At 43.5% G+C, this 12,532-nt stretch overlaps 1 protein-coding gene across 1 annotated transcript; it reads left to right on the top strand.

Moving 5' to 3' along the window:
* Positions 1-4,261: 4,261 nt before the first annotated feature.
* On the top strand, positions 4,262-8,350 carry LOC140070064 (olfactory receptor 5B12-like). Its single transcript, XM_072116393.1, has 3 exons — positions 4,262-5,152; positions 8,025-8,140; positions 8,230-8,350. The coding sequence occupies exons 1-3, from the start codon at positions 4,262-4,264 to the stop codon at positions 8,348-8,350; spliced, it is 1,128 nt and encodes a 375-aa protein (XP_071972494.1).
* The last annotated feature ends 4,182 nt before the right edge of the window (positions 8,351-12,532 follow it).

Here is a 12,532-nt window from a genome sequence, read left to right as displayed (position 1 = left end):
ACAGGATACAGTGCAATTCTATACCAGATAACCTGGTGTTTAATTGTCCGGCCATGTAACTAACTACCGGAAATATCAATAGGCTGACGCCTTTTTATACTGTTTATCTGGTGTGATAAAAGAGGTATGGTAAATATGAAGGGATGTGAAAAATTCCTGCTTAATGAATTTCCCTCCAGTATTCTGTGACAATTTACAAAATCTTAGTATAACAAGCACCGCAATGTCACTGTGTCACCTAACCTTGGCTGTCACCTTGACTGAAGGCTAATCGCAAGGGCTAAATCCATAAGTCCCCATTAGTTTGCACCCTTTCACCCCATGCAGGGATCTGGACTTTGCTGAGACAAGGACTGAAAACTGTTGACTTGAAGCTGCCCCAATGTTGATGATAGCTGACCAAAGTGGGTCATACAGCACCAGTCCAAACAAATAGGAATCAGACAAAGAATAGTCAGAGAAAGTCCAGGTTTGGAGCTGGAAAGCAATAGGTCAGGGAAAACATCAGACAAAATGCAAGTTACCTGTCAGGGGTCAGGGCAGGAAAATAGGGATAACAAGCAGGTCAAGCCATGCTTGGTCAAAGAAAACAGATCCGATTCTGAACCAGTCATAGAACAGAGTTGTGTACAAATACAGAAATTCATATAATGGCAGACAAGCATAACTTTGCATAGAAACTCAAAACTCTGGAAACTCCCAATGCTTAATAAATCTGCCCCAAAGTGTTAGCTTTCATGATTTATTAGTTTTCTTTTTATTTATTAACATATTTAAATTGTAATCTTTATTGTTTAATATTCTCTTTCAATTCTGGACAAAAAAATTGCAGTTGTAAAGTTTCAGTGATCTAAAATCTTCACTTTCTGCAGTGTTCTTATCTTGTCTCAAATCAATGTAAACATTTCTATTGGAATAATATTTAAGGTATTACAGGTATTGTAATTGTGCTGGGAGAGTCCAAGACACAAAACGGTGATACAATTAAATTGATTGCACCTTCTCCCAAAAAAAAACAAGTCCTCTGGGGATCTTGGCAGTATATTTATTAGGAAATATTTTATGGCACTGACCATATTCTCTATATTTGCTGAACATCACAGATGTGCATACTGTGCACATAGATAATACAATTTGGACATAAGCACAGTAAGTATATATGCATCACTTTATTTAAATGGTGAACCCTGTAGCTCCACTGGCCTAAATCCTTTGAAACCTGTCTTAGGTGCCTCATTCACATTCCTAATGCAACTTCTTTATGGTCTACAAGTGGAAATAGAGGAACTTCTTCTTTGTTGAAAACATTTTGGAGTACAAATTTGTGCCATGTATTCTGAGGATGGTATCATTTGAGGGACAATTTAGGGGGTCTCTGTTAATGCCACTCTTAAAGGCATCTCAATATTTTTACGAGGGGCACATTCTGTAATCATTTTCTAATCATTAGTTAAAATATCATAACATCAATGTCTAGAGAAGTAGAAATAAAATCAAGCATCATGTGGATATCAGCTTCTTCTTCTTTAATGAAAAATGTTTTAAAAAGGCCCTACAGCCATTGCAAGCTCCCCACACACTGACCAATTTCGTTTTCACAAAGTCTTACTTATGGTCATGAGTAAGACTTTGTGTAGTTGAAACACATTTGTCGTCTCAGAGTTTGCAATGGTGTATTTAAACATTTTTCAATAAAGAAGATGTTCTGCCAATATCCATGATGTGCTGGATATCTGTCTACTATCTGGCTTTAGGAATTAAAAGTGCACCTGGAAAGTGCACCTACAGAGCAGAAGCCATTGCCGGTTGCATTAGGGTGAGCGGTATAGAAAAGCAAAATGTGATAAATATTAAGACATAACTTTTAATAGTAAAGATAAAAAACATTAAATCCTAAAATCTGAATGACGCCGCACAGCATGTGACAATTGGTAAGGGCAAGTGTATATATCACTGATAGGACACAGATCTTTTTATGTACACGTGATTAGTGCATATCATACTCCTATACAGATCATTAGCCGATGTCAAAATCTTGTAACTTCTTATAGTCAATAACATAACCAGCTACAGCACATAGAGAGGAGGAAAAGTTGAACCAATCTCACCCAGTCCAGTAGTGCACTTGGTTCGAGTTCAGATGGTGCGATAGGATGACAGGGAGCCTATTGTCCAGATGTGACAGCTATCCCTAAGTTCTCTCACCTATCGCCCAGAAGATTGACTCCCGCCCTAACAAGGGCGGTCCCACGCTTGCCCTATTGGATATGCTGTCCCTAGATGTCCAAAGGGTCCAGAGAAAAAAATCCCATCCCTATTAGGGTGAGCTGAATCAATGTTTTGCTCTGTTGTAGGTCTCTAGTAAGTGAAGGAAATCATATTCCATTACAAAAAAACCTAAACATTTAATTTACCCTTTTCCCTTGAAATTATTTACAAGTAAATGTAACAATTATCATAAACATGTTAAGCATCACTGGGGGACATGTATCATTATTTGTGCTTGTCAAATTGTCTCATTTTTGCGACTTTTGTCGTATTTGCGACTTTTTTGCGACTTTTCACTCGTCGTCTTTCAAGTACGCCTTGGACTGCACCTTTTGCAGTGTGCCTTATGTATCTTTGTTTTCCAGATGTTCCGTGCGACGTTTCACTTAGGTTTCACTTTTTAGTGCCTTTTTTGCGACATTTTAGGCGCAAATCTGCACCTGGTCCAGGGCAAGTGCAAAGGGAGTTTTTTTTTCATGGACCCGATTTTAACATGTAAATAGGAATTATTTCACATGCTTTGAATCTTTAATATTTTGCACAGTAACCTCTTTTGTCAAAATTCTTAAATTTTTGCATTTTTTTTTTTAAATTGTTACATCTAAGGGTGAGGTCACACGAAGCAGTTTAATTGCATTTTAATGCATTTTGAAACCAATTACAACAGCTGAGCAGAGGTGATTTGCCTTATTTCATTACTGTTAACATTTGTGCTTACAAAACGCAATGCATGTGTTATTATTGCATTTACTATGCGTTTTGTAAATTCAATTGTTAACAGTAATGAAATAAGGCAAATCACCTCCTCAGCTGTTGTCAATAGTTTCAAAATGCATTAAAAATGAAACATGTTAAATCCCAAATTAACAGTAGTGTCCACTCCGGTATATAACCCCCTCACATGGCTTGTATCCTCTCCTGTATATAACCCCCTCACATGGCTTGTATCCTCTCCTGTATATAACCCCCTCACATGGCTTGTGTCCTCTCCTGTATATAACCCCTCACGTGGCTTGTATCCTCTCCTGTATATAACCCCTCACATGGCTTGTGTCCTCTCCTGTATATAACCCCTCACATGGCTTGTGTCCACTCCTGTATATAACCCCCTCACGTGATTTGTATCCTCTCCTGTATATAACCCCTCTCATGGCTTGTGTCCTCTCCTGTATATAACCCCCTCACATGGCTTGTGCCCTCTCCTGTATATTAACCCCATCACATGGCTTGTATCCTCTCCTGTATATAATCCCCTTACATGGCTTGTATCATCTCCTGTATATAACCCCCTCACATGGCTTGTGTCCTCTCCTGTATATAACCCCTTACATGGCTTGTATCCTCTCCTGTATATAACCCCCTCACATGGCTTGTGTCCTCTCCTGTATATAACCACTCAAATGTCTTGTGTCCACTCCTGTATATAACCCCCTCACATAGCTTGTGTCCTCTCCTGTATTGAGCATCTCTGGAGAGCCTTTAAAATGGCCTCCACCAGTGTTCGCCATCCAACCTGAGGATGACTACTTGGTACAAAATGTTACAAATTATTGCTATAGACATTTCATTTTTTCCCCTTTTTTGCCATGTATATCCGAGACTTGGCACTTCTGTGATAAGGCTTGGCTGCCAGTAACCCAAACGTTGAGATTGAAGTCATTACCTAGTCTTCTCAGAAAATCAGAAATCCTAAACCATTTTAGCTAACATAAATACATATAACTAGTATTAGTGATTCCCAAATGTACTGTCCAAATCCTTCACCAAGAATAGAACCGAGGGGAAATTTTCTAGTTGAGGTTGGAGACTTTTTCTGTTGGGGAGAAGATGGGTCACAGTCGGAGAGTAGATGGGTTGCAGTGGTGTTGAACTATAGGTCTATTTATAAACTGAAAAAACTTATAAAAATGTTAAATTCCAGTCTCTTTCTTACTATTAAGTAATTTCCAATCATTTATCCAGTTAAATAATAAACATCTTATGCAGATAAAATATGAATCAAACATTGGTGAAAACCTTTATCCTCATAGGACTCTCTAACAATCCAGATTGGCAACTTATCCTCTTTTTTTTGTTTGTCTTTATGTATTTGGTGACACTATCTGGAAACTTTCTGATAATCATTGTGGTGAGGTTTAATTCTTCTCTCCAGACACCAATGTACTTCTTCCTCAGCAATCTTGCAATTATTGATCTTTGTTTCTCCACCACCATTGTACCCAAGCTGCTTAAAAATACCATATCCCAGGATAGGACAATATCTTTCTTGGCATGTGCTACACAGATGTACTTCCATTTGAGTCTGGGATCTACAGAGTGTTTGATGTTGGCTGTTATGGCTTATGATAGATATGTTGCTATCTGTAAGCCTTTGCATTATAAAACAATCATAGACACAAGGAGACGTCTAGGGTTGGCTGCCGGATCCTGGACTTTAAGCTTCTCATTCTCTATGATCCATGCAGTTCTGACCTTCCGGTTGTCCTATTGTAAGTCCACTCAAGTGAACCATTATTTTTGTGAGATGCCACCACTCCTCCAGCTATCGTGTACAGACACTTGGGTCAATGAACTTGTACTCTTTATCACCGGTGCCTTCTTTACTCTTTGCTCATTCCTGTTGACGCTGGTATCTTATATTCAAATCATTTCAACCATTCTAAAAATCCACATTACCAAAGGAAGACTCAAAGCTTTCTCTACATGTTCCTCCCATCTTACAGTGGTATCCCTATACTATTGCACACTAGTATTTATGTACATGAGCCCAAGGTCTAGTCACTTGCCAGGTCAGGATAAAGTTCTCTCTATCCTCTACACAGTAGTCACTCCCATGTTGAATCCCATCATTTATAGTGTAAGAAATTCGGAATTTAAAAAATGTGTAATAAAGATTTTTAGAAACAAAAAGTGTTTAATGACAACAAATTAACCTTCAATAACCTTTTCTAATAATAATCTTCATTATGCTTTCTGTCTGTTCTCCTGCTTCTTTTTCTGATTTAATAAACCATTGGGTTATTTTGCTATATTTGAGGAGTTTTTCTTGCATATTACAGGGGCTATAGGGAGACTGTTTGTGGCATAACTTTCTGATTTTCATCCGCTAACCCAAATTATACCTCCAATAAAAGTAAAAAATGCAAAAAAGTCAAGTAACAAGGACACGCCTTTGCAGTCTGGTCCCACCCACTGATTATGAGGTCTGTGGAACGGCTGGTGGGGGTAGGCTGCAATAAGCACAGAGCGGGCATGCATATGTTATAAGGCAACGGATCAAGAGGTGCTACAGTGACATAGGCTGGAGTGCCTCAGGCTCATTTTAATATTTTTAGTCTTTTTAAGAAAATCTCATTGTTCCTGGACATACTAAAAGCAATGTCATCTCCTTGACAAATGAACACGAATTTAAGTATGGTACATCTACCATTAGTAGTAGTAGTAGTAGTTAGATGGTACCAATCAATTTCAATCAATTTTTCTATAACATTAATCAATTTAATAATAACATTTCTACTCCTCGTATCTCTGAATCCCAATATAAGTTCAAGAATACCTGGTCTGCGATAAGGTTGCAAAATGAACTAATCTTTGTGGAGCTGGACTGGAAAGGTTTTGACTCAGAGAGTTAGTTGAAACCTGTTCACAATAATAATGCTTTTGCACTACCCTACTCCTATCCAAATCAAAGTTACTGTGACATGGAGAGGGTGTCTGATTGTTGGGTTTCTTATCTTGGTTGTTCCTTACAAAAATTTCCTGTTGATATCAAATTCTAGAATTCTTCTCTGTGATTGACATCCTCTAACCAACCTAGACGATCTTCCACCAGAGAGAGAGATAGTGTTCTTGTGAAACTGTAAAGTAAAGTCCAGAACCCTCTATGGGGCTACCATAAGGGTAGTGCACTTGGACTAAGCGCCAAGGCAAACAGGTCTGTTAGCACAATGAGCTCACATGTATTCACTTGTTTTACTCAAACAGGGGTGTAACAACTGGTGTAGCAGCCATAGCAGCTGCTATAGGGCTGAAAGTGTCAGGGAACCCGGCACCCGAACTGTCACACTGAAGAATGGAGGAGGTGCCCTGTAATATACATATACACCATTGTACACCATATGCATATAATAATGCACAGCTTCCACAAAATACAGCTGAGCTGGAAGCTGAGATGAGAAATGTTAGGGAGGAAGAGAGCAAAAAAGTAGGACTGGACGTCTATTACCTCTGTTTCCTGCTGTCTACTTACATCAAGTGGTCTGTACTAGGCTTCATTTAGATGTGTGGCCTCTGACCTTCCTAGTGTAAGAAGAGTGCTTGACATTGAGTAAATACAAATGTCTGTATATATTGAATGTATGTGTGTATGAATTCTATATATTGTGTGTTTGTGTGTATATGCTATATGTAGGATTATGCAGTATGTTTGAATATAATATGTTTGAATAATATATATAATATATATACTGTATGAGTGTATAAATATATATATATATGAGTGCATAAATGTGTGCATATGAGTGTATACATGTATGTATTTGTGGAAAAGTGTATAAATGTGTATGTATGAGTGTAGAACTTTGTGTGTATATAAGTATATAAATGTGTGTGGTTGTATAAACATGTACAAATATGCATATTTTTAAGCAGCAAGGAGCCCCGTGCACCGGTCTGGCTAGCTTTTTGTCAGGATTTGAGGTAGTGGATCCTCTGTAACACCGTGAGTGATGGAGTAAGCCGACACCGGGGAGCGGAGTCTAAGTGGCAGCGCAAAGCGGGATGGACTTGCTGCGGCAGGGTACCACCGAGCGCGAATTTGCCCGTGGTGGTGGCCAAGGCGTGGTACAAATTTGTGAGGCAGAATTGTGGTTGGGGACAGGCAAGAGGTTGAGACAGGCAGCACAGGATCAACATCAGGAACAAAGCAGGAGGTCAAGGCAGGCAGCACGGAGTCAAAGTCGGGGACGGAACCGGCGTCACAATGGGAAATCAGCAGACAGGCACAAGGCAACGAAACAAGCTTTCTCAGAGGCATGAAGCACAAAGATCTGGCGGGGAATGCAGGAAGTGGCCGCCTTTTATAAAATTCCAGGAAATGGCCAGCACCAATTAGCGGTGTGCTGAACCTTTAAATCTTTGAGCGCTGCCCTAAGTGCTGGGGACGTGCGTGGTGCGCTGCCGAATCCTGAGCAGGAGTGTGGAGGGGTAAGGAGGTGTGGGGAATACTGGGAGCTGCCGAGGAGCCGGGGACTGAAGCGAGGCACGGGTGTACCCACGACCCCCTTTGGCCTACCCCCTCACAGAGGAACCTCTGTGGGAGGCCACGGTCCAAGATATTGACTCCGGGCTCCCAAGATCTTTCCTCAGGCCCGAACCCCTTCTAGTCAACAAGGAAGAACTGCTTCCCTATCACTGTCTTCATGTCCAGAATCTCCTTTACCTCGAATACATCAGTGGAGTCCGCCTCAGGTGCCGGAGGAGGAGATTGCCGAGACAAGCGGTTCAAGATGACAGGCATCGGGAGAGTGACGTGGAAGGATTTCGGGATGCGCATAGTGGGAGGAAGGTGGAGTTTTTAAGCCACAGGATGTATGCGTTTTATCACCTCGAATGGCCCCAGAAAACTTGGACCATATCTAGATGATAACCACACCTTGTCACCCGGAGAGAAAACTAAAGGAGGCCTGCGCTTCCTATAAGCTTGGGTCTTGGTGCGGACTGATGCCTGAAGCAGAGACTGACGTGTCTCTTCCCAGATCAAGTTGAGGTCCTGCACCAATTCTTCTACCGCAGGGACGTCCGAGGGCACGGACAGTGGAAGCGGTGTACGTGGAATTAGTCCAAAGACAATAAAGAAAGGGTCAGCGCCACGGTAACAGGGTGGACCAGTCGTCCTGACGAGCAGAGACAAAGTGAGGTAATAGCCCAGAGTTTGGTTGACCCTCTTTACTTGCCCGTTAGTCTGGGGATGATATGCGGAGAAGTCCAGCTTGACCTGCAGTTGATTGCAGAGGGAACACCAGAATCTGCAAAGAAACTGGGTCCCATGCTCCAAGAAAATGTGCAGAGGGAGTCCATGTAGCCGAAAGATATGGAGGAAGAACAGACTGGCCAGACGAGGAGCTGATGGCAGACCTGACAGCGGAACAAAATGAGACATCTTCGAGAACCTATCAGTTACCATCCAAATGACCGAATTTCCAGAGGAAGATGGTAGATCCGTAAAAAAGTCCATGGCCATGTGAGTCCACGGGCAGCTGGGTAGCAGCAGCGGCAACATGAGACCAGCAGGCTTAAGGCGAGATGGCTTATTATGAGCACAGTACGTGCAGGAACCCACAAACTCTTGCACATCTTTGACCACGTCTGGCCACCAATAGTAGCGAGAAATGAGGGCTACTGAACGATGCACCCCAGGATGCCCAGCCACTCGAGAGCAATGTCCCCAAGTCAATATCTTTTTCCGAAAAGCAGGTTGGACATATGTCTTGCCAGGAGGGAGCTGCCGCAGATCCACTGGAGCAGCAAGAATCAGTCTTTCAGGAGGGATAACATGCTGCAGAGCTGGTTCTTCCCAAACAAGATCGGAGGCACGAGAGAGAGCATCGGCTTTGACATTCTTCTCAGCAGGGCGGAAGTGGAACAGGAAATTAAAGTGAGAAAAGAAAAGGTACCAGCGAGCTTGTCATGGGTTGAGGCACTGAGCAGTTTGGAGGTACAGGAGATTCTTGTGGTCCGTATATACACAGGCCGGATGACTAGCCTCCAAAAGATAGCACCACTCTTCCAAGGCAAGTTTAATAGCAAGAAGTTCTCGATTCCTCTCGGCAGCAGAGGATGTCTTAGAGAAAAACACACAAGTGACTGTTTGGCCTTTGGGCCCTTTCTGGGTGAGAACAGCTCCAGCACCTACAGAGGAAGCATCCACCTCATGTTGAAATGGTTTCTCAGTGTCGGGCCGTGTAAGGACAGGGGCATAAGCAAAGGCAGATTTAAGCTTGGGAAATGCTTCTTCGGCCGTCAGAGGCTAGAGTTTAGGATCAGCGTTCTTTTTTGTTAATGCCACAATGCTGGACACGAGAGAGGAAAAATGCAATATAAACTGCCAGTAGTAATTGGCGAAACCCAGGAATCTCTGTATAGCATGAAGTCCTACTGGGCAAGGCCACTGAAGTACCGCAGATAACTTGGTTGGATCAATCTGTAGGCCCTCACCGGAGATGATGTATCCACGAAATGGAAGACTCTTCTGATGGAACTGACACTTCTCCAGTTTGGCATAGAGACGATTGGTCCTTAGGCGCCTAAGAACTTGTCGTACGTGGACATGATAAGACTCCAGATCAGAAGAAAACACCAAGAAATCGTCTAGGCAGACTACGACACAAACGTGAATTTAGATTAAAAAAGGGGGGTATTTTTGGTATACACTGATGAGATACAGATGTAGATGGGTTGGACAGAGTGCTTAAATAAGCAAGAAAAAACCTTCGCTGGTAAGGACAATGTGCCTCTCCACTGCTACAAACACTACTTATGTAAAAACAAAAGATACCTTCGCTGGCTATAAAGTTTGGACTATTAGGTTCGGATAAACGCTATACCACTAATGGATCTACAATGATTTAAACATCAGTGTGCACGATGCACAAACCTGTATATGGAACCCCTCCTGTGTGGGAAGTTCGATTCCTTCCGTTTAGTGAGGTTTTGTCCCGTAGGTCCCGTAAATCTCATGTAGAGCAATAGTCTTTTCGTGAGGTGTATTTCACTTTGGATAGTGTTTCCAAGCCAAATAGTAGTCCACAAGGTGCAGATCAACATAGCCAGCGCAGGTATCTTTTGTTTTTACAAGACTACGACACAGGTGAAGAGAAAATCTCTAAAAATGTCATTGACAAATTTCTGAAACACTGCAGGCACATTGTACAGTCCAAAGGGCATAACCAGGTACTCAAAGTGCCCGTCACGAGTATTGAAGGTGGTCTTCCACTCATCGCCTTCATAGATGCAGATGAGGTTATATGCCCACCGCAGTTGAAAACCTTGGCCCACCGCAGTTGAAAACCTTGGCATAACGTAAAAGGTCAAAAAGTTCTGTGATCAAGGGTAGCGGGTAGCGTTTCTTCACCGTGATTTTATTGAGGCCGCGGTAGTCAATACATGGACGGAGGGAGCCATCCATCTTGGCCGCGAAGAAGAATCCAGCACTGGCAGTAGAAGAGGATTTGTGGATGAACCCCTTCTGCAGATTCTCCTTGATATAGGCCAACATAGCCGCAGTCTCGGGCAAGGAGAGTTGATATACCCAACCACGTGGAGGAGAAGTGCCTGGTAGCAACTCTATAGGACAGTCGTAAGGATCAGAGCACAGAATTGGAGTCCAGGAAGGCCAAGACTGGAACAGGGTCACTGGTTCCGAAGCTGAGCAGAACTGGAAGATGCAGGCGTGGAGAAGCCTCGCCTTGGGATGCTCCTCCTCAAAACCGTAGGAGTGAATGACTTCCTAAATGCTGTGGACGTACTGGACAAGACTGGAGGAAGTGTTCCGGGCTGGCACAGTAGATGCAGAGATTTCCCTGTCTACGTCTGGAGCACTTTTGGGGTGATAGCCGGGTTTTACCCATCTGCAAGGGCTTTTTGGTAGCAGACGTAGGAGATGGAAGAGGAGATCTTTGGAAAACCGGAGTCAGACGAGAAAGACGTCGGACTCTGGGTTGTGCCAGTTCAACCCGCTTTTCTTCCTTGTGTTCATAGAAGTTGATGTCTATCCGAGTAGCCAAGGAAATGAGACCATTCAGGGCGGCAGGTCTCGTGCAGACAAGACGTCTTTGATCTGACTAGACAGTCCTTTTTTAAAGGTAGCGACCAAGGCTGCTTCATTCCAGGAAAGTTCTGAAGCCAGAATATGGAATTGCTCAACATTTTCCCCCACGGAGGAGTCCCCTTGGCACAAGTTCAGAAGGGCAGTCTCAGCAGAAGACGCCCGGGCTGGTTCCTCGAAGACAGTCTATAATTCAGCGAAGAAAGTGGTAATGTCTGCTGTAACTGGGTCTCCCTTGTCCCAGAGGGTGTTCCCCATGCCAGGGCCCTTCCAGAGAGAAGACTGATCATGAAAGCCACTCTCAACGATTCAGTTACAAACTGTGTAGGCATTAGTTCAATATGGAAGGAGCAATAAAGCCTCTGCACAACTTCACATCTCCATCATATTTGGAAGGCATAGAGAGCCTCAACCTAAGTTCAGTGGAAAGTAGACAAACCAGGCTAGCAGATGGAACCGCAGGGACTTGATGTGGCTGCTGGGAGGACAATATCCGCTGTAGAATGGCGTTTCCTAGCTGCTGACTTTGTACGGCAATATGCTGGGAATGCCAGGTTACTATGGCGGAGAGATCAGTCAGTTCTGGTAGCGGAACCTCGGCGGGATCCATGACCGGATCTTACTTTCAGGATCTGAGGTAGTGGATCCTCTGTACCACCGTGAGCAATGGAGTAAGCTGACACCTGGGAGCGGAGTCTAAGGCGCACCTGGTTTTCACCAGAGCCTGCCGCAAAGCGGGATGGACTTGCTGCGTCAGGGTACCACCAGATTGCTCCTCAGGCGTGATTTTGCCCGCGGTGGTGGCCAAGGTGTGGTACAAAGTCGTGAATCGAGGTTGGGGACAGGCAAGAGGTTGAGACAGGCAGCACAGGATCAACAACAGGAACAAAGCAGGATGTCAAGGCAGGCAGCACGGAGTCAAAGTCGGTAACGGAACTGGAATCACAACGGGAAATCAGCAGACAGGCACAAGGCAACGAAAAAAGCTTTCTCAGAGGCATGAAGCACAAAGATCTGGCGGGGAATGCAGGAAGTGGCCGACTTTTATAAAATTCCAGAAAACGGCCAGCACCAATTAACGGTGTGCTGGTCCTTTAAATCTTCGAGCGCTGCCAGACGCGCCCTAGGTGGCAGGGATGTCTGTGGCGCGCTTCCGAATCCTGAGCAGGCACATGGAGAGGTAAGGAAGTGCGGGGGGAGCTGGGGGCTGTGGAGAACCCGTGGACCGGAGCGAGGCACGGGTATATTGCGGGGACACCCGTGACACTTTTAAAATTGTTACAAACAAGTCAGCAGTGTATAAAGTTGATTCTATGGTATATAGCGCTATTCACACTGTATAGTAGTATGTCATGTGGAGTTCTCAGTATTTGTATATGAGTTTTAGCTAAATGAATCTCATATGAATTACGCAAGATTGCACATATGGTCTATTTCATC

The sequence above is a fragment of the Engystomops pustulosus genome, chromosome 7 (assembly GCF_040894005.1).
Source record: "Engystomops pustulosus chromosome 7, aEngPut4.maternal, whole genome shotgun sequence".
NCBI classification, from domain to species: domain Eukaryota; kingdom Metazoa; phylum Chordata; class Amphibia; order Anura; family Leptodactylidae; genus Engystomops; species Engystomops pustulosus.
This window is presented reverse-complemented; position numbering and strand designations above follow the sequence as displayed.